We start from the raw sequence: 21,875 nt of genomic DNA on the forward strand, positions 1-21,875 counted from the left end.
ATAAGAATGTTATGAGTAGACTCACATGGACTGATCCATTCACAATGCTCGAGATGTTATGAAGTGCCAAGTGTTATTGAAATGATCAGGAAATGGTGCACACTTTTCTGAAGTGGTTGATTTGAACGAGGATTATCTTCATTTGAAATAATAAAAAAAGCATCTTGCCATCTCAAAAGCTTTTACATATGTTGACATACACTGGTGGCCAAAAGTTTGGAATAATGTACAGATTTTGCAATTTCAAGCATTGTATACCCTTCATTCCTCAAAACAATGATTGACTGATGAGTTTCTTTTTTAGCCATTTTTGATCTAAAATTAACTTTAAGACATGCCAGTCTATTGCATACTATTGTAAAACAAACACAAAGACAATGTTAAGCTTCATTTAATGACCCAAATAGCTTTTCAACTGTGTTTGATATAATGGCAAGTGATTTTCTAGTACCAAATGATCAATTCTGCATGATTACTCAAGGATAAGGTGTTGGAGTGATGCTGCTGTCTAGATTTGATCAAAAATCACTTTTTTCAAATAGTTATGGTGCTGTTTTTTACATCAGTAATGTCCTGACTATACTTTGTGATCAGTTGAATGCCACTTTGGTGAATTAAAGTACCAATTTCCTTCAGAAACAGCAAAATCTGTACATTATTCCAAACATTTGGCCGCCAGTGTATTTTTCACTGTAACTATCTACAAAATATTACTCCACTGAAAAAAGGGAAAGTAGCCCCTAGTAAACTTGAAATCAATTTAAAACATTTATGTTGAGATGAGAACATAATTATAGTGAGTTAAGTACAAGTGATAAATAGAATCACAGTCATCAAAAATGAATAAATACATTGCTACTAAATGTTCAAATGGATTCAGACTTCTAACGGATGGTGACACTCAACGTGATTTTCGCTGCTTGCTCAAGTAATACATTCAAAATAAGAAAATGCAACACAATTCTTCAGCATTTGGTCTCAACAGAATTTCATTGTGTATGATCCATCTATGTTCACATTGTGTTCTGCAGAAGAAAGAAAGTCAAACACATCTGGGATGGCATGATGAGAGGATTTTTAGTTTTGGGTGAATTGTCCCTTTAAATTGACATAAATTTTTTTCATCATATAATCTCCTCAAGTGTGATGTAGTCAGAGCTAAAGGGTGTCAGGTATGACATGCAGCACTTCAAGCTGTGACTGTATCGTATTAAAGCACAAACTCCAGTGCATTATTGCTTTTGTAAAGTGGCTTCTACATAATAAAGATATTATGGCACACATTTTCATTTAAAAACATGATTTTATTATGTAAATACTTTACGTGCCATCCTATCAATAACAATATAGTTCCTGACATGTACGGTTAATAGATGGCCTCTTTATCTCTTTTATAGAAACTATGAAAAACAGTTTAATCAAAGAGATATTGTTGAGTTATTGAGTAAGTATTTTGTAAGACTGAACAAGTTTTTATCATGACACATCTCTCCACAGGCAACATGTGCCGATGTCGTCTTCACAGTCGGGTTTGATAATCATCTTTCTCGCTAGAAACAAAACAAAAGACAACAAAACAAAGACGCCAAAGTGTGCACTGCCACGTTTGTTTGAGGGGAAAAAAGAAAAAGAGCTGACCACATACGCTTGACATTTCTGATACCTTTCAGTATTTACCGAAGACAGGAAGCATGCAGTTCTTGATTTTGTTTTAATGTCAACAACTTGGGTAATGTTTTTTGATAAGGATGTAGTGGAAAACGGCTTTTCTCTCTGTTTTGGCATGTTAGATGTAAATAGTGAATTTGATAAGGATGTATGCCATTTTTCTTACATCAAAACAGGAGTTTGCAGAAGCTTGCAGTGCAGTAACATGTCATACTTTGTTTTATGTACTTCTGGGTGTTCTGTAATATACTCCAAATGAAATCAGTTTTGATGTCAACACCACTGCTTACGTAAATGACTTTTCATTATGCACACCACAGCTAAACACTGAAACGCCAGAATCTCTAATTGTTTTCCAAAGAAATAGTCTTATGCAAATAAATAAAATGCAAAACTCATTTTACATTTGCAAAGAAAATACTCATAAGATATTCAAATATTCAATAGAAATGAAGAACTCGAATTTGATCCTTGCCTGTAATGCTTGTGTCTTTTGATTGTTTGTTTTTTCTCTTTTTTTTCTATGATAATTGAAATATATTTAAGGCTCATTGGATGGTAGTTGTATTTAGCATATTTAAATGATTTAAATAACTTACACAAAGACATCCTCTTCTCTCCACTATACAATAGTAAACAGTAAAAGTTTAAACATATATGACCAAACGTCAATCCGCCGCTTAGTACAGAAACCCCCTGCAGATGAAGCCAAGCCCATATTTAGACTATCCAAAAGTCATACTTCAATGTTCCTTTCATCCCAAATCATCAAAAGCACCAACTACCAAAAGATCAACATGACACAAAATACTATCCAAATCAGGAAATCATGTGCAGTGCTAAAATCATAAACAGATGTTTAAATGAACAGCTTGAGCAGACAGAAGTCCACTGTCATATTTCACACAACAGCCATTCTACTCCAACACCCCCAATGTTCAAGACAAATCTACGCTAGGTCTACTCAGTCTAAACTGTATCATGAATCATTCATCAAAAACCCACCGAACACATGGATATTAAAATGGATTTGATCAAATCTTATTGAACTAAGGACGACCACAACAGTGTTGACATCCAAGACAATATCTTTCCATCCACAATGTTTATTGCAAACCACAATTATTTGTCCTCACATCACATAAATAATTAATAATGCATTAAGTAAACATTATCGATTCATTACATTTTTATGTAATAGTTTATTATAATTAATTTTTGTTTAATATCTAAACAAAGCATGTCATAGGTATTAAATTAAGATTTATATTGATTTACAATAATTTTGAAGTACATGAAGATATTAACCAAAATGACTTTTGTTAATGGAACATTACAAGAGCACACTTATAAACATTCATATGTACATTTATGTGTCATTTTCCACCAGCAAATACATCAACCAGAATCAGTTCGATTGAGTACACTGCCATCGTCTGGTTACTATTGGTCACACCATGTAGGACTTGGAAAACTGCATTTTTTAAGCACTCAAACTGTCATTCTAATGTATAATGACAACAGTAACACTAATAGGCTGGTAATAATAATCATGTAAATATGTAGATATAATGTAGAGACTTTCCATGTTTTATAGTCTGATTTTTTGTTATTCACTATTGCACTCGTTCTAAAATAATTGTTAAAAAAGTAATTGTTTGATTCACTTGTCTTATTACTAAAATTACTTAAATAAAAATAAAAAAGTAAATAACAAAAATTCATAATTTCATATAATCATTTAAGGTATGTTGCTTGGAGGCAACAATTTGATCACACTTTTCATTTGTATAATAGACTTTACATCATCTGCTATGTGGCACAGTCTAATAGAATGTAATAATTACAATAATTAATCTTAATGATCTAAATTGAACTTAAATGTTAAAGGGATAGTTCACCCAAAAAATGTTATTCAGTAATTGTTTACTCATCCCTGTGTTGTTACAACCCTATACAACCCCTCGAAAACCTGGAATTTTGTGATGCAGTTTTCCAGTCATGGAAAGTAATTATTTGTCCTGGAAAATATTTTATAATAAAACTGCTTGACTGTGAGGCTAACATGGTTTTTGTTACATGTACAGAAATATGGCAATGAGAAAAACTTGGAATCATTGAATCCAGTCGTAATATGGCATTAGCTACATGTATAAAACGCATGTCTCAGAAATGTGACAAATTTGGGACAAAAGTATTTGTGGAAAAAATGCACAAATAATCAAATACAAATTGTGATATATACTAATGTGATTTTTTTTTTTTTTACTTCAAAAGGCTGAAATTGTATTAAATATAATCTGCATGTGCTGCACACTGTATAATGAATTCAGAAAAAAGAAACATTCAGTAACTATAACATACATCGTGACCTCTGTGTTTTTGCTTAAATATTACACCCGTTGGGCAAATAAAATGTCCAGGAAAATTGTGCTTTGAAAAGATTGGGAACCCTGTACATGACTTTCTTTATTTTTCTTCATACAATAGCAGTTTATGGTGACCACATCTTCAAGCTTCAAAAGAACAGAAAAGTATAATTCAGAAGTCTAATAAATTATTTCATGAGACTCATGATTGTTATGAAAGCATACAATAAGATTTGGTGAGAAACAAACCCAAATCTGATGTATTATTTAATGAAAATGTTCACTGACCGTAACACATTTTTTCACTATTTCTCCCTTTGTGTTAAGAAAAAGAAAGAAAGTCATATAGGGTTATAGCAACACAGGGGTGAGTAAACAATGAGTGAATTTTCATTTTGTGGTGAATTAATCCTTTAATCATTTTAGAATTGTCTAATGACCTATCTTGTAGTTTTTTGTGAATTGTGTTTAAAAATAAGTAATTAAATAATAATTGTTTTAATAACCCCAGTGAGCAAGTTGAAGGCGACTGTGGCAAGGAACACAAAACTCCATAAGATGTTGGTTAATGGAGAAAAATAACCTTGGGAGAAACCAGACTCACTGTGGGGGCCAGTTACCCTCTGAATATCATGAATATAATGACAACATTAATTATGTATAGTGCAAGTCATGGTTTATAATTATTAAACTAAGTAAGTGTTAAGGGTCAGTTAAGATTTTGTATGAACTGTAAGATTAATGACTAATGTCTTTGAAGTCCAGCCTGGATTAACTGTTCTTGAGTAATCAAGTTCACATAGATGCAATTGTCCTTGTTAGTTGGCTGATGAAGGGTTTTGTTGGCAATTGATAGTCAATGTATTCCATTTCAAGAGCGTAATCCATCAATAGACCGAGGTGATGCAGGCAGAGATCAGTGAGGTTCATCGCAGTTCAACCTGGCCGGTAATTTTGGTGAGGTCTGTCATAATTCCAAGCTTCAGGCAATGGCATATGAAGTATCACATGTCTTATGGTTGGAGTTGGCATCATTTCATCCTCTGAAGTCCATCATAATAGACTGAAGTGATGTTTGCTATTAGTCATCATCACACAGGTGTACTCCTGGCTAAATAGATTAGTTTTAGTCTAGACTTAAACTGAGAGAATGTGTCTGCATCTCGAACAGTGTTTGGGAGACTATTCCATAGTTTTGGAGACAAATATGAAAAGGATCTACCTCCTTTTGTGGATTTTGATATTCTAGGGACTATTAACAGGCCAGAAATTTGCGATCGTAATGAATGTGATGGAATATAGCGTGGTAGAAGATCACTTAAGTACTGCGGAGCTAGACCATTCAAAACTTTGTACGTAGTTAACAGAATTTAAAAATTAATAAAAAAATGTAACAGGTAGCCAATGTAATGATGATAGAATGGGGCTAATATGATCATATTTCTTGGTTCTCGTCAGCACTCTGGCTGCTGCATTTTGAACCAATTGAACTTTATTTATTGAACTTGCTGAACATCCTCCCAGCAATGGATTACAATAATCTAGTCTTGAGTTCAAGACTAATCTCCTTGAGATTAGTTTTTCAGCGTCAGCGACAGAGGGCACGTGTCATAATTTAGCAATATTTCTTAGGTGGAAGAATGCTGTTCTACAAATATTGGTAATTTGATTTTCAAAGGACAGATTGGTATCAAATATAACACCTAAGTTCTTCACTGTTGAAGATGATATAACAGTACATTCATCGAGAGTCAAATTGTATTTTTTTTAGGTTTTTGAACTGATCCATGTAGCACTCCATACTTTACTTTTGTTTGGTTTTACAATCCCTCATTTACATAGACAATGTGGTAGCGGTCTGCTAAATAGGACCTAAACCATGCTAATGCAACTCCACAAATGCCAACATAATTCTCTAACCTATTCAAGAGAATGTCGTGATCTATCATGTCGAATGTAGCACTAAGATCTAAAAGCACTTGAAGTGAAATGCAGCTGCTATCAGATGATAAGAGCAAGTCATTTGTAACTCTGATAAGTGCAGTCTCTGTACTGTGGTGTGGCCTAAATCCTGACTGAAATTGTTCATATATACGATTTCTCTGTAGAAATGAACATATTTGGGAGGATACTACCTTTTCTAGTATTTTCAACATAAACGGGAGATTTGAAATCGGTCTATTATTAGCCAGTTCTCCAGGGTCAAGTTGTGGCTTCTTAAAAAGCGGTTTGACAACTGCCATTTTAAAGTTTCTTGGGACATTTCCTAAGGATAGCGAGGAGTTAATAATATTAACAAGAGGTTCTGAGATGACAGGGAATACCTCTTTTAAGAGCTTGGTTGGTATTGGATCTAATATACATGTTGTGGCTTTTGATGTTTCAATAAGTTTTGTTAGCTCTTCATGACCTATGATAGCGAAGGATTGAAGTTGCACGTGAGGAAAATTATGAGACACTGTTTTCTGAGGTGCTATGACAGATGATTGCATAATTCCAATTTTATTTCTGATTATTTAAATTTTATCTGTAAAGTTCTCCTCTCTGGTGCTGCTACGGAATGTCTGGTTATGTTGAGGCTTTCTTCCTAACCGATTTAGCCACGGTACTGAATAAACACCTAGGATGTGTGTTGTGAAAAGCGCTATACATCTAAGATGTATTTGACCTTCTTTCTTCATCAGAACAGGATTTAAGATTTTTAGGAAAGTATCCCAGGTTTTTAGCTTTATCCAATGCAAGTGAATGGACACCAATTTTTGATGGTCCAAAAAACACACTTAGCCAGCATTAAAACGATTAATTAGCAATTTGTTTTTCACACAAACCTATCGATTCACTTCAGAAGATATTACTTGATCGGCGGGAGTCACGTGGATTACTAAGTGTGCTTTTTGGACTGTCAAATACTGGAGTCTATTCATTTGCACAAGATGAAGCTAAAAACCTGGGATACATTCCTAAAAGTCTCTAATCATGTTCTGATGACGAAAGAAGGTCATATACATCTTGGAAGGCATGAGGGTTAGTAAATTATCAGCAAATTTTCCTTTTTTTGGGTGAACTATTCCTTTAAGTGTGCTCACTAACACACTATCTGTCTGTCTGTCTGTCTGTCTGTCTGTCTGTCTGTCTGTCTGTCTGTCTATCTGTCTATCTATCTATCTATCTATCTATCTATCTATCTATCTATCTATCTATCTATCTATCTATCTATCTATCTATCTATCTATCTATCTATCTATCTATCTAGTGGAATCTGTTGTGCTAATGCTCAAGATTATTTCGTAGGCGTGGCGCTGTTGTCGTACGCTCTATCCGTAACGCCTACGCTATTTGAGAACGTTTTTGCGTAATTCTCGTACACTTAGCGTGCCTGTCTCATCCTCCTGGTTGAGTCCTGACTGACCGGGCGCTGTCCACACCAGCAACAGAGGTACGTTTAAATGTAACATATGATATTTATCATGCTATACAATAAAACACTCGGCTGCATTATAGAATAACGTTTTATATTTAATATTGCAAAGTATTATTAAGTAATGCCCGTGTGATGGTGCAGTACATCAATGTCGCGAGCAAGGCCTGAACCCACAAAACCGATCATTAATTTAACGCTTTACTGTAATATATGAATGTAATGCCATTGACGATGTTAGGATTGCACTCACTGTCGTTATACACTGACATCGAGTATACAGTGTGATATGACCAAATGTGCATGTGTGCTTGAAATGAATTGACCCAGCGCTCGTGCTCACGTGCACGTATCAGTCATTGTCTCACAGAACAACGAAATGATTCTTTGTGACCAAACAAGCAAAATATCAAACTGTCACAACAACTTCCAGAATATGTGGACCATTCGTGTTAGTTTTAGCTTGTGGGCTTGTTCTTTGCTCGATTTGACTTCAAGCTCCTGTGATAATGGCTTAAAAGCTGTGACATTGACCTCTCAACACATCAAACGCACAATGAGCTCATACAAGCTCATATATTATCATTCAGAGTTTAATTCTCTCTTTTCAGATTAAAATCATGAGAATTTCATAATGGTGATTGGGATTTCCAAAGCATTCGTTCCTCTGTAAGGCTAAATAAACCCAATGGTTGCTGCATTCACAGAAGTGCAGGTCTAAGCATTAATGTGTCCTTTGTCTTCATACGGGGTGGATGATGCTTGGAAGTGCAGTCTGGATTTGTGCTACTGACATCAGGTGTTTATTTGTTGTTAATATGATTTTGCATCCACTTTGTGGTTCATTATGAGAGAATTATTCACATGTTTCTCATATTTGCAGAGTATAGGCCTTGTTGTAAAGCAGTGGTACTCAACTGGTTTTACTTCAGGGATCTAGATTTGTTTCCTCACCAAAGGACCAAAATGGTTGATCATTTAAAAGTTAATTAACATGTCACTAAGAACCAAACATTGGAATTTATTAGTACCGCTAAAACCCAATAATATGCTGAATTATTGTGTGTTTGGTTTCTAAATGTCTCTTAAATTTTGAGTTTCATAGACTTGACCTTCAGTTATTCACCGCACATTCATACTTGTTGCGAGTCAAATTTTATGTTGCCTGTGGGTGTATTTAATGTAGTCTAGGTTGTTATTATTTTAATTTTTACCTTACATAGTTTTGTTTGTGGCATGTCACGCAACCTGCTCATGTTGGCATCTGTCTAGTTTGGCTTGCTTCTACCAAGTGACACATTAATTGGTTCATTGGGCAGCAGTTCAGCAGAGTTTTGGGCCTGTAGTCAAGCAGTAGGCTATATTAATTTTTCACAAGCACAACAAATCTGCCAACTCTTTCTGTAAAAATGACTCCAGCAGGGGGAATGTGGGGTTTTCCATTTTGAAAATGACCCATGAGGGCCAATGGTCTTGTGTAACACCCAAATATTGAATCATTCATCTGAATATATAAGTGTTATGGCCTTGGTTACACTCCTCTTGTGAGAAACCTAAGCTACCTTCTATTGTATAAATTGGTAAAATTTGATATGTATAAATTCTACAATTGTGTGATTCTCATGAAATCTGTTAAGAAAATGTCCAGGTCCAAATTTACTCCAAAATCAAAAGAGACAAATAAGAAATTAGATTTTGCCTATAGAAATTGAAGCCTAGTTTAAGGGCCATAAATATTTTTTGCATTGTGGCATTTTCATGACAGTAATACACTTTTTAACACCCAACTGGTATTGCTTTTAATTTTGTCAGATTTTAACCTAAAAAATCTTTGTACTACAGCATCTTTTTTTTATAATAAGAAGAACCATCATTGAAAATAATTGGAATAATAAAAGGAACATGTGTTACGGTAATGAGAATCGGTGGTAAAATGTGTGTTGGAAAAAATTCCACAATGCAAAAAGTCTCTATGGTCCTAAACAATGCAAAATTAGGGGTATCCTGATGCCGATACTGGTGTAATAATCGGGTCCGATATTGTGCTTTCCCCAAATTTAAATAGGGAAAAAAGTATGACAGAAATATATTACTACTGTATAGTTATGTAATATTCATTGTAATACTACTAATTCTACTACTACTAATAATAAATCAATAGTAATTGTATTATATTTGGCCTAATCAATATCACACATCTGTGATGCTCTGTTATGCAGCACTTTGACAAAATAATTAATGTACAATGTTGTATTTGGGATTGTGCTTTGAAGATCTGTATAAAAGCATTTCAAGATACAAGTATGTTGAAAATTTCTTTTTCAATTTCCATTTGATTAAAGTTTGAATACTTTTTATAATTTGATGATAAATTGAAAAACTGTTGAATATGGAATAAAAAAAAAAATGGGTATTTGTATCGGCGAGTACCAAAAATGAAGTGTCTGTACTCATTCTCCCAAAAAATTGTGAGAGATCCCAATGCAAAATATCATTTATTCTTTGGATTGATTTGGGTAGGGATGCTCCGATCATTCCACATTTTATCAGGTCTCTTCCCAGTAATATCACTTTGCCTGTTTGCTGACAAAGTTTTAAAAGTTTAAAAGGCTTATTAAATAAGTCTTTTAAAAAAAGTATAGGATAACAAAATATTCTCTATATTAATATCAATAGAAGCTTAGTGTTAAACTGATAACCCATAGGTGCAATTAAACGTATTGTGCCATTTTTGGTTATTTGATTCATTGTTATGGCCCTGCGATGGACTGGCGACCTGTCCAGGGTGTCCCCCGCCTTTCGCCCAATGTTAGCTGGGATAGGCTCCAGCCCCCCGCGACCCTGTACACAGGATAAGCGGTTGACGATGGATGGATGGATGGATGATTCATTGTTATTTTTTCATTTAATTATTTTTGCATTATATTTAATACATTATATAGTGGGATCTTAATATTGAATAAAGAAGTATTATATTTATAAAGTTCATCCCTGCCTTTTCATTTAGTTGTATGATTGTATTAATAGTTCATTTTTCACTTGTTGCTGCTTGAACTTTAATGAGGGGAACACGCACACTCTCTCATGAGGACAAGAGATGAAAGAGTGCATGTTTCTGGACTCTATTGGTGCTACTCATGTTAATGCCATTTAATCGGGATAATAAAGACATTTGAATTACACCACATCTTGTAACTTGCGTTATTACTGAGATGCCTGTGCCCAGCGTAGACTGAGAAGCTGCCGCCAGTTTACGCCTACGACGTGAATATACATCCTACGACGTGAATATTGGCCAATACTGATCGGTGGCCGATCAATTGGAGCATTCCTAGATTTGGGGTTAAATACGTTTTGTCAGAATCACTCAATTATGTTTAAAATATTTCTCAATCATCCATTGTTACATGATTATTGTATTATTTTGATGATTTGCTATGTGTAAATATTTTTGCGTTTGAGCGTTGAGTTTTAATTGGCACATCGGTTTCTGAGCCACTTTCTGCACGTGTCTTAGACGTGGCCTCTCTCATAGTATAGATACATACACATTTTCACCTTGCTCTGTTGCAGACAATGGCCGTTCCTCCAACATATGTAGATCTGGGCAAGTCTGCCAGGGACATCTTCAACAAAGGATATGGTATGAATTCTTTCTAAGCAGTATAAAAAACATTCTTTGAAATTTAATTGAATTTACTAGAGAAAAACCTCTAGTAAATCATTCATTTCACAGAATAAAGTCAAGGATTGCTGTAAAACGAGTCAGATCTGAGATATTGAGATACACTCAGAGGCCTGTGTTATTTCAGATCAATCATTTTTAAAATGGCCTGGTGGTTTTTAGGCCAGTGTTGCCTTTGATTGGTTAAACTCTGAATGTGTTGAAACCGTCCTTTATCAATTTCTGCCATGACCTAGTGTAAGCCTAAAGTGAGATCACATATTGATCACACTTGCTGTTGTTTGGTGTGTTAATGACATGTTTGTCTTTTTTCCTTTTAAAGGTTTTGGTCTTATTAAGCTGGACTTAAAAACAAGGTCAGAAAATGGATTGGTAAGTAGCCAACAGATTCTGGTTTCAGAAGCCTTAATGCCAATACAAACTGCCCCAACAAACTAACAAGTTCTTAAGTTGTATGCAGATGGATATAAAATGTTGATAAGCATAACTGACAATATCAAACTATCCTAACAAATGGCAACCCGGTGTACACACTGATGTGTGAATTAGTCTATAAACACAATCTACACAAGAAAGTCACTGCATTTTTCTGCCCAGATATCATTTAGTTAAAACGAGTAATATAAACACACAAAGCGCTGTAGAAACACTGACGCTCTGAAGTCTGACAAAGCCAGAATGTTGAAATGATTTGACTTGTCAAGTCAATAATCTGACCTGAAGCTATTCTAGCATACATTTAAACATGATTGAGGACATAAGCAGCTGAAAGAAGGTGGCTGTTGATCAGGCCTGGAAGAGCAGCTCTTGGACAAATGCAGAGAATGTGGTATTTATTGTAATAGAGTACATTTTGCACAACGTGAAAAAATATTTCACGTATACCTTGAAAAATATTTTCAAGGTATACGTGTCAGAAATATGTGTCCCAAATACAGAGGTCCACACTGAATATGATGTATGTGAACATGGCAGACAGTCAATGAGACTGTCTGCCATGAAATCGTGCATGGTGCAAAAGTATGAAATCGTGCCTTTTTTATTTAAAGCTCTTTTTGGATTTCTATTGATTAATAAATTGAATAATTGTTTGGAGAAATCTTTGCGTCTCACTTTGAAACATAATGAAAGTAACCTTCTGAGACCTAGTAAAAAAAGTATGGCATTTAAATATTTGGTGCTCAAGAAACATGTTTTGAATTGTGTATTCTTATTTATCATATTATTCAAATTTGTATTATTACAATTACATATAAGTAATATTACTTTTCACCTGGTATCATTATAAAATCATATTAATATTAATATATATATATATATATATATATATATATAGGTCAAGGTATCATATGACATTTTGGTATGACAGAAAAAGCTAGGTTGTCCTTTTTAAGATACTCCAGAACTTCAAACAGTCATTTTAAAGGGGTAGTTCAGACAAAAATGAAAATTCTCTCATTATGTACTCACCCTTATGTCATTCAAGATGTGTATGACTTTCTATCTTCTGCAGAATACAATTTAAGATTTTTAGAAGAATATCTGAGCTCTGTAAGCCCATACAATGCAAGTTAATTGGGTCAAACACGTTCATAAAGGCAGCATAAATGTAATCCATAAAACTTCAATGGTTTAATCCATGTCTTCTGAAGTGATCCAGTTGGTTTTTGGTGAGAACAGACCAAAATATAACTCTGTTGTCACTATAAATAATGACAACTGCAAACTCCTTGGCAGTCATGATTTCAAGCTCGATTAAACTTCCTAGCGCTTGACGCATGCACAGAACACTAGATGGTGCTAGGATGTGTAATCAAGCTTGAAATCATGACTTCCAAGGAGTTTGCAGTTGTCATACTATTTATAACATAGTTATTTATAGTGACTATAGAGTTACATGTTGGTCTGTTATCACCCAAAACCAACTGGATCACTTCAAAAGACATTGATTAAACCACTGGAGTCATATGGATTACTTTTATGGACCCAATTAATTTGCATTGTATAGACCAACAGAGTTGAGATATTCTTCTAAAAATCTTAATTTGTGTTCTACAGAAGAAAATCACACATTTGGAATGGCATGAGGGTTAGAACTAACAATGTTTATCTTGGATTGGTTTTGTCAGTGTGAACTCGAGGAGAAAATTAGTAATTTTTTTTTACAGTTACATTTAATGTTGTCTTATTGATGTAAATAAGAAAATAACCTATATACATTTTTCATTTTACTGTAGGAGTTCAAAAGCTCTGGCTCCGCTAACACAGAGAACAGTAAGGTGGCAGGGACACTGGAGACCAAGTACAAGTGGGCAGAACACGGGCTGACCTTTACTGAGAAGTGGAACACTGATAATACTCTCGGTACGGAGATAACTCTAGAGGACCAGGTAAGACACATCAATCCATCTAAGACTAGTAAGTACTACATAAGTACACACAGCTTGAGCTACTGGAATTAGGTTCCTATCTAGGGAGTTACCAAATAAATACAGTAGTGATAAAAATGCTTCTTTTCAAGAACATGTTAGTACAGTACCACAGACACCATTCCATGTAATTAGCTGGGATTGCTAAGGCCATCATCACTATTACCATTTCTCATAGGTAGAGATACACAAAGTATTAAACTTTGGGGCGTAACTCTTCCAGCACAGTTTGTGCTTCGGGCATGAATGATACCTCAAGCAATGTGACCAGCTGAGGAAAGATGTGCATGTACTTTTCAGAGTGATTGGACATAAGGTTTTTGCTGTGTGGATGAAAAAACTGAGCAAAAGTGTAGGAGCCAAGACTACAGCTTTATATACTACCGGTACTTTATTATACTGTACTGTTCTTTAAATCAATTACTAACTTGATATTTAACATGGATCATGGATATTTTTTCCACAGTTGGCCAAAGGGCTGAAGCTGACATTTGATTCATCATTTTCTCCAAACACTGGGTACGTGTCTATGTCCGACCACTGGAACAGGCCTACTAAAATAGTGCAGTCTGGTTCCGGAAGTAGAAAATCCCACTCATTTTTTCCATATGGGAATTTATTATTAACAATAAGTTATAAACCTTTTAAGACAGACCTACCATGAACTGCAGCCATTAGGGTTGCCTACTGAAGCCAAGCAGGGCTGAGCCTGGTCAGTACCTGGATGGGAGATCTCCTGGAAAAACTGAGGTTGCTGCTGGAAGTGGTATTAGGAAGTCCAGCAGGGGGTGTTCGCCATGTGGACTGTGTAGGTCCTAATGCCCCAGCATGGTGATGGGGACTTTATACTGTAAAAAGGCACCGTCCTTCGGATGAGACTTTAAACTGAGGTCCTGACTCTTTGTGCTCATTTAAAAATCCTAGCACACTTCTCGAAAAGAGTAGGGGTGTAACCCCGGTGTCCTGGCCAAATTCCCCCCATTGGCTCTTATCAATCATGGCTTCCTAGTAATCCTCATCCATTAATTGGCTGGACCCTGTTCACTGTGTAAAGCGCTTTGAGTGTAGTGTCAGAAAAGCGCTATATAAATGTAACGTTCATTCTACTCCAAGGTTGTAAATCCATCAATTGTGGTAATCACATCGACGTGCATCAAGTCTCTGTTATCTTCATTTTTGTTTCATAGCGGAATTTTATGTTGAAGAACTGACCCATTAGGGTTGTCACGATACCAAAATTTCAGTAGGCTGTACCAATACCTGTGTACACCAATGAGCCAAAACATTATGACCACCTGCCTAATATGCTGTTGGTCCTCTGCGTACTGCCAAAACGGCGCCGACCCGTCAATGCATGGACTCTACAAGACTCCTGAACATGTCCTGTGGTATCTGGAACCAAGACATTAGCAGCAGATCGTTCAAGTCCTGTAAGTTGTGAGGTGGGGTCGCCGTTGATCAGACTTGTTGATCCAACACATCCCACAGATGCTCTAGTCAGATCGAGATCTGTGGAACTGGCAACACCGTGAACTCTTCATCATGTTCCTCTAACCATTCCTGAACAATGTGTGTGGTGTGACTGGGTGCATTATCCTGCTGAAAGAGGCCACTGCCATCAAGGAAGACCATTGCCATGAAGGGGTGTACATGGTCTGCAAACACATTTATGTTGGTGGTACGTGTCAAATTGACATCCACATGAATGATGTTATTCGCTTCACTTGTGAGTGGTCATAATGTTTTGGCTCATTAGTAATTAGTGTAATTTCATGATTCTCAAAACCAATTTGGATACCACATTAAATAGGTAATATGCTATTGAACACACTCCTTTAGCCTAAGTTAAATATATTGATGTAATAATAATAACAATTGTTATTGCAGTAAATATAACGTTTTACTTTACTGTATTGTAGTAATCTATTACTGCCACAATTTCTTTATTTCATGCATCAAGCTTTTATTTTGATAAATGTTTCCCTTTTTTTTTAATGGTAGTTTCACACCTCTGGTTAAGACATTGGTTATAGGGGCCAGTGTGATAAAGTGCAAAATTCTGCAATTAAATTGCATAAATGCATTGTGTTTATTCTGCAGGCGCTGCATGATTCATGCACAGTGTGCGATGCTCATAAAATTGTGTTTTCTGCTTATGAGGGACTTCACACTCCCTTAGATGCGTGCAGCACATGCAGACTGTATATTTAATTAAATCACATCCTTTTGAGTTTTAATAATCCTACTAGGACATATCACAATTTTATTTGATTAATTGTCCATTTCAGTGTAAAAGGAGTAATGGAGCATTCGCTCAAATAAGCATGTGAGCATTTGAAATCAGTCGTCTGACCGTCACACAGTGGAAAAACTGGTATCGTAACATCTTTTTTTATGTTAGTATTGACTTGGTACTGAAGTACCGGTACTTTTGACTTCCCTATTACCAATGATCCAGATGAGAAAACATCCACCAATCAGAGAATTGCGTCAAACAAAGCTCGGCAATAGACCTCTGCCGCGGCCGCCCAATTTCATAATGCACTGTGAATGACACAATCGAGTTGGTCTCCCGACACTCTCAAACTACTTGTATATTTGCATATATCATAATATTTTGCAATAAAATCTAAATATATTGTTTCTATACAAATAATCAATGACTTAAAGATTTTATTAAATTACGTGATTCACAATGCTTCATGGGATTGTAGTTCATTCCCTTATGAAAGAAGTACACCATCTTTTTTCTGATTTTCAAATACTTTTCTGCTTAAACCAAAGTTTGTAATGTTGTGATTCACCTTGGGGCTGGATGGATTTGTTTATGCTTAGAACTCTTTGATGAATGAGTTTATGAAATCTCTAGAAAGGAAAGGAATGGGGAAAAATACTTCCAGAACCAAGAAGTGGGTGGGCACTGTTGCGCTCTATTAGCGTTATACATACACATCATGAAAATGTATTGCTAGAAGATGTCTGAAAATATTTCCTCTGATATTTAGTTGTGTTCTCTTATAATCGTCCATAGCAAAAAGAGTGGTAAGATCAAGAGCAGCTACCAGCGTGAGCACATTAACCTGGGCTGTGATGTGGACAATGACATCAATGGCACTACGGTGCATGGAGCTGTGGTGGTGGGCTTGGAGGGCTGGCTTGCCGGTTACCAGATGACTTTTGAGGCCGGCAGGAACCGCATCTCTCAGAGCAACTTTGCTGTTGGCTACAAGACGGATGAGCTCCAGCTCCACACAAATGTGTATGTACTCAACACATGTCCACAAATCTTTACAGCTAAATTAGAAGTGTAAAGCAGTGTTCATGTCTGATTTGTTGTGCCAGTCTCAAGGTTAGAAAGGTGGGTTATTTTTGTACATGTTTATTCCCTGGCGATTGGATTTGTCTAGGGCTTTGCAGCAGGATGGACACTAACGTTATTTGCTCGCTGCTGGTCAGATGGAAACTGACTTGGCTTGTTTCAATCAGTGAGGGTTTATGGGAACTTACAGAATGAGTTTGGTTACAGTTATGTTCAGGGCCGCAACATTTACATCTGTTTAATCTAATCAAATAATTCTAAAACATTTATCAAATTAAAATAGAACAGTTAATTTTCAACATAACACATTGCTTTATTTGTATCAGATGAATGGCTTCTGTAGAAGTAATTTTTTGTCAAATTAAGTGTTGCACAACAGAACATCACTGATGAAAACAGTTATTCTGTACATCAGCACTCTTTCTTGAAAGATATTGCTTAATTATAATGTAGTATAATTTTGTTATAATTATAATAATCTGCAGCACATGCAGACTGTACATTTAATTAAATCACATTGTTTTGTGGTTCAATTAATTATGAACTCGTACGTTAATTTGATCTGAAATATGTCAAGTTCTGTGAAGTGTTTTGTAGGTAGTTCAATTTTGACTGGATTGTGCAATTCCATCCATGCTTTCCACATCGTGGAAATATAGGGCCTTAATAAAACAGGTTTCCGAAACACTCCCCCACCTGCCATTGGTCAGGCAAACAGAAAGTCCCACCCAAACTTATACAATTGTTTTTGCTAATATTACTGTATAAAACTGGACTGGATGCTCAATGTTTTGCTAGCACCACAGCGTTTTACAGTTTTTAGGAAAATCAAGCTACAAATCATTGAATTATCTTGAATCTGCTTAGTGAGCTGGAATATGAGAAAGTATTTAACATCCAAAAAATTATACCGGTTAGCTTCAAAGTTGAAATATCCTTCTGAATAGATTAGTAGGCTAAATTTTTTTTCTAAATATTACAGTGTTTGAAATGTTGTTTGATATACTGTTGTTTGATGAATGTGGACATGCCTTGTTGTATGAGTTGAGTACATCAAATTGTAAATTACTCATTTTAATCATGTAAAAAGAGTCACCTCATGCATTCAGTGGTGTTTTCATATTACAGGAATGATGGTACAGAATTTGGCGGTTCCATCTACCAGAAAGTCAGTGATAATCTGGAGACAGCAGTGAATCTGGCCTGGACCGTTGGCAACAGCAACACTCGCTTTGGCATCGCTGCCAAGTATCAGATTGATGATGACGCTTCCTTCTCGGTACGTGTTGAGGCTGTGTTCTTACTGTGCTTAGTATAGAATACTGAGCATGTCGTATCTGCTGTTTTACTTATTTATTGATTTGGGACTGGACTATCATTGTACAAGTCTCTAATGTATGCACTCTTATGATCTGAAATATAGAAATGACTAAGTTCAGGCATACAGCTCTGAATGGAACAAGCAGATAGGTTATTTTGAACTCATTATCTGTTTGCCAATCAGCTCGCTCATATGTGATCTGTGAAGCCAATCGACTCAAGACGTAAGCCGATAGGTCCTTTGATAGGTAATCAGGTAGCCAATCAACTTGCATAGTCTTTGCCTAACATTTAAAATTTGCCATCTGGTTTCACTGCAGCACACTGTGGGAGTGTTCTCTGAAACCCTCCTCCTCCCCAGATCCAAATGTCTAGATTTGTCTAATTTTGTGGCAGCATGCAAGATCTTGTTTTTCTAATTGTGCAGCAGCAGCTTGTTTTAAAGTGTCAATCGATAGAGATTTTGCTATATTGTGTATATCGCCATATGTAAATATCCATGTATGCAGCATTGGCTTATCTATCAGTGGGCAGGACATCACTTGAGACTGAGAGAACTGAAGAAACATGGATAGGGTTTTCCTGGAATTAAAAAAATTTCTGCGGTCGCCCATACAAATTGAATGACCTTCATCGAGCGAGAACCACTAATCACGACCACGAGGAGGTTACCCCTTCTGACTCTACCCTCCCTAGCAACCGTGCCAATTTGGTTGCTTTGGAGACCTGACTGGAGTACTCAGCACACCCATTTGAATTTGTGACTCCAGGGGTGGTAGTCGGCATCAATGCTCGCGAGTATACGTCCTCTGGCACCCAGATTGAGGCACTAGAGTCACTACACCGCCATAAGGACTTAAGAGCGTATTTTGGAATTGGACATTGTCCAAATTCTCCAAAGAATTGGGCATTCCAAAATGGGGAGAAAATCTATTTTAGTCGCAGTCTGGAGCCCTGTGAAGTGAGCTTTTATTTTGATGTTTGGTTTTGATGGAAGCTTTACTTCTGATAAACGGTTTGCTACATGGCCCAGTGTGATCATTAAAGTGCAAATGCTTTGATTTAATTATATAAATGTATAGTCTATATGTGCTGTGCACTTCAGAGTGGTTTAGTGCTCTTTTTCATTTTTTTTTTTTAGATCTCATAAAACGTGAAAGATTCTTAATGTCTGTGGGGTTTCCAATGTTTAAGCGGTCGGCTTCACACATTCATTTAAAGCATGCAGCTCATGCCGACAAAAATGGCAGGCTTTTGTGGTTTAGTAATCTCATTCTGACATATCACAATTTTAATTTGACTAATTGTGTGTTTAATTTGAAATATATTATTGTTTAAAAGTAGTCACGTGTCAGTCAGACAGCGTGTAGGTATGGGATTGAGTCGGTGATCGGTACTGCTGAAACCGATATTGTGACACTTTGTTTTTTTTTTTTTATTCTTATTTTGATAACATTGTCATACCCACATTAAAATGCTAACTCTTTCAGAAAGTTGTTATGACTGAACTACTATATTTGTCATTTCTTAATCTGAAAATGTGAGCTTTTCCACTCACACATGTATGTCTGTTACAGGCCAAAGTGAACAATTCCAGCCTTGTTGGTCTTGGATATACTCAAACCTTGAAGTCTGGTAAGTGTGTTTGGATGTGCATGAGGTAGCAAGTGCAAACTACATATTTTCAATGATTATAATGATCTTTTTTTAACACAAAGAAAGATTATTCTTGAAGAATCGTCACACAACAATTTTCTATACAGCTCTTTTCTGTTCAGCTCTTGAAAGGACAAAACCCCATCAACCTCGTATGATATAAAAGTTATGATATTGTGTGCTATATTCTAATTGATACCTTTTGTGAGGTACGGACTGAAATGTAATGAATATCTTGTGAGTTTAACATGTTTAATCCTATTAAAAAAATGTGGGTTATACATCTTAAATAGTGGGACTGCATTCTTGTATTAATGTGCTCTTATATTCAGTTTGTGACTTTCTTTGGATTTCTTGGATATAAGGGTTTGTTGTCTAACATGTCTAACTGTCTCTTGGTTTAGGAATTAAGTTGACCCTCTCTGCTCTTCTGGACGGGAAGAACATCAACGCAGGCGGCCACAAGCTGGGTTTAGGTCTGGAGTTTGAAGCATAGGAAACTCAGGATTGCAGTGATCCTGAATTTATTTTTTGAATACCATACCCTCACAAATCCTGTTTTTCTTAGATGCCCTGGCTAAGGGAATGTATTATACTTGGTCAAATTATGCATTAGTGGTGGTGGCTCACTGTTTCAGAGAGTGGAACAAATATGTATTTATGAATTAGCCTACACTGATAGGTCACACAGAACGTTCAAAGAGGATTTGTGAAGTTTATAAATGGCTGAAAATGTATTTTCAATGCACTACACATAACATTATTTATTACAGTGTTGTTTAAAGTGTCAGAATATTTTTACAAATGTTCAATTTCTTTTTTTTTTTTTTGGGAGGTGGTGAAGAATAGTTGTCTGGAAATTATGCTTACATCAAAGATCACTAATACTTGATCACAACATCTCACACATTTTTGGGCCCAAATACAACCACTTTCACTCTGCGGGCTGCCGTAGGTACCCTTCACATCTGTAGACACCAAACCTTGTGTGTGTAGAGTTTTTGTCGGTTTTGAGTGTGTCATGAGAGAACTCCACTTATGTATCTTGTCCATTTGTTACATATTATATTGTTTTACTGCTGAATACTGCCTGTACCTTTATATGGCAAACCTACTTCAGCTATCCTTGAACAAAAGGAGTTTTAAACAACCTTCAGATGTAATGGGGAAGATCATAAAACAACTAGTCTTCCATTTTAAATGTAGGATTAGAATACTGTTGATTTACCAGTATGTGTACTTTAAGTTGAATAAAACATTTCAACCTGTGTGTGTGTCAACTAGCTAATGATACTTTTTAAAAACTTTTGGCATTTTAAACTATCTTAGAACGTGTAAACTTGGCTATATAAAAGAACAAAGAATATTACGTGTATGTGCCTAAAATACAATTCTAAATTCTAAACACAGTAACAAGTGGGATTTTTGAAACAGTTAATACTTTGTATGCTGTTAACAGTATTAACAGTAGTGTTAAATGTCCCAAGATTATTAAAATTTTGGGGAATCACAATTTTCTGCTGTCTGTGCTATATCAGTGGTCTGGACAATAATTTACACCTGAATGACACTGACTGACCAACTTTAGTCAATACGTGACAATACATAAAGAACGATAAAACAGTTGGTGGTTTAATAAATATAAACTAAGTAGGTTGAACTCACTGAATCGAAAGACTCCGAAGCCATTAAAAGACGAACTAACGCGAGCAAGCTAAACAAGCAGCGCATTTTCCAAATAAGTATTTTATTGACCAAAACCAGTGTTTAAGTAGTAATTTGTACTACTTATGGGTAAAAAAAACACTGATGGTGTAAATCAAAACGGGATGGATTTCTTAATAAAATGTTAATAAACACCTGAGTTGGTACAGCGCAATAAAACACGTGTTAAACAGCACGGGTTATAGAAAGTTGGAGCATCAATTCAAATAATTCTGAATTGTTTTTGTAAGCGATTCGTTGAAACGAGCAGTTCGAAAGAATCGATTCTGTCAAACGAGCCGAACTT

General features: G+C 35.8%; 1 protein-coding gene across 1 annotated transcript; it reads left to right on the forward strand.

Annotated features, from left to right (window-relative positions):
- The first annotated feature begins 7,391 nt into the window (after positions 1 to 7,391).
- Positions 7,392 to 21,189, forward strand: LOC127627604 (voltage-dependent anion-selective channel protein 1-like). Its single transcript, XM_052104046.1, has 9 exons — positions 7,392 to 7,473; positions 11,029 to 11,098; positions 11,463 to 11,512; positions 13,378 to 13,530; positions 14,036 to 14,088; positions 16,601 to 16,828; positions 18,017 to 18,167; positions 19,786 to 19,843; positions 20,269 to 21,189. Exons 2-9 carry the CDS (start codon positions 11,032 to 11,034, stop codon positions 20,358 to 20,360), a joined length of 852 nt encoding a protein of 283 aa, XP_051960006.1. The 5' UTR covers positions 7,392 to 7,473; positions 11,029 to 11,031; the 3' UTR covers positions 20,361 to 21,189.
- The last annotated feature ends 686 nt before the right edge of the window (positions 21,190 to 21,875 follow it).

Source organism: Xyrauchen texanus, chromosome 34, assembly GCF_025860055.1.
Source record: "Xyrauchen texanus isolate HMW12.3.18 chromosome 34, RBS_HiC_50CHRs, whole genome shotgun sequence".
Lineage (NCBI taxonomy): Eukaryota > Metazoa > Chordata > Actinopteri > Cypriniformes > Catostomidae > Xyrauchen > Xyrauchen texanus.

What these genes read in the sequence shown, in the direction of transcription:
- LOC127627604 (XM_052104046.1), top strand. Translation starts at nt 11,032, where the DNA reads ATGGCCGTTCCTCCAACATATGTAGATCTGGGCAAGTCTGCCAGGGAC. An exon ending in AGATAACTCTAGAGGACCAG is followed by an intron (nt 13,531 to 14,035) that starts GTAAGACACATC and finishes TTTTTTCCACAG; the next exon opens with TTGGCCAAAGGGCTGAAGCT. An exon ending in TACTCAAACCTTGAAGTCTG is followed by an intron (nt 19,844 to 20,268) that starts GTAAGTGTGTTT and finishes CTCTTGGTTTAG; the next exon opens with GAATTAAGTTGACCCTCTCT.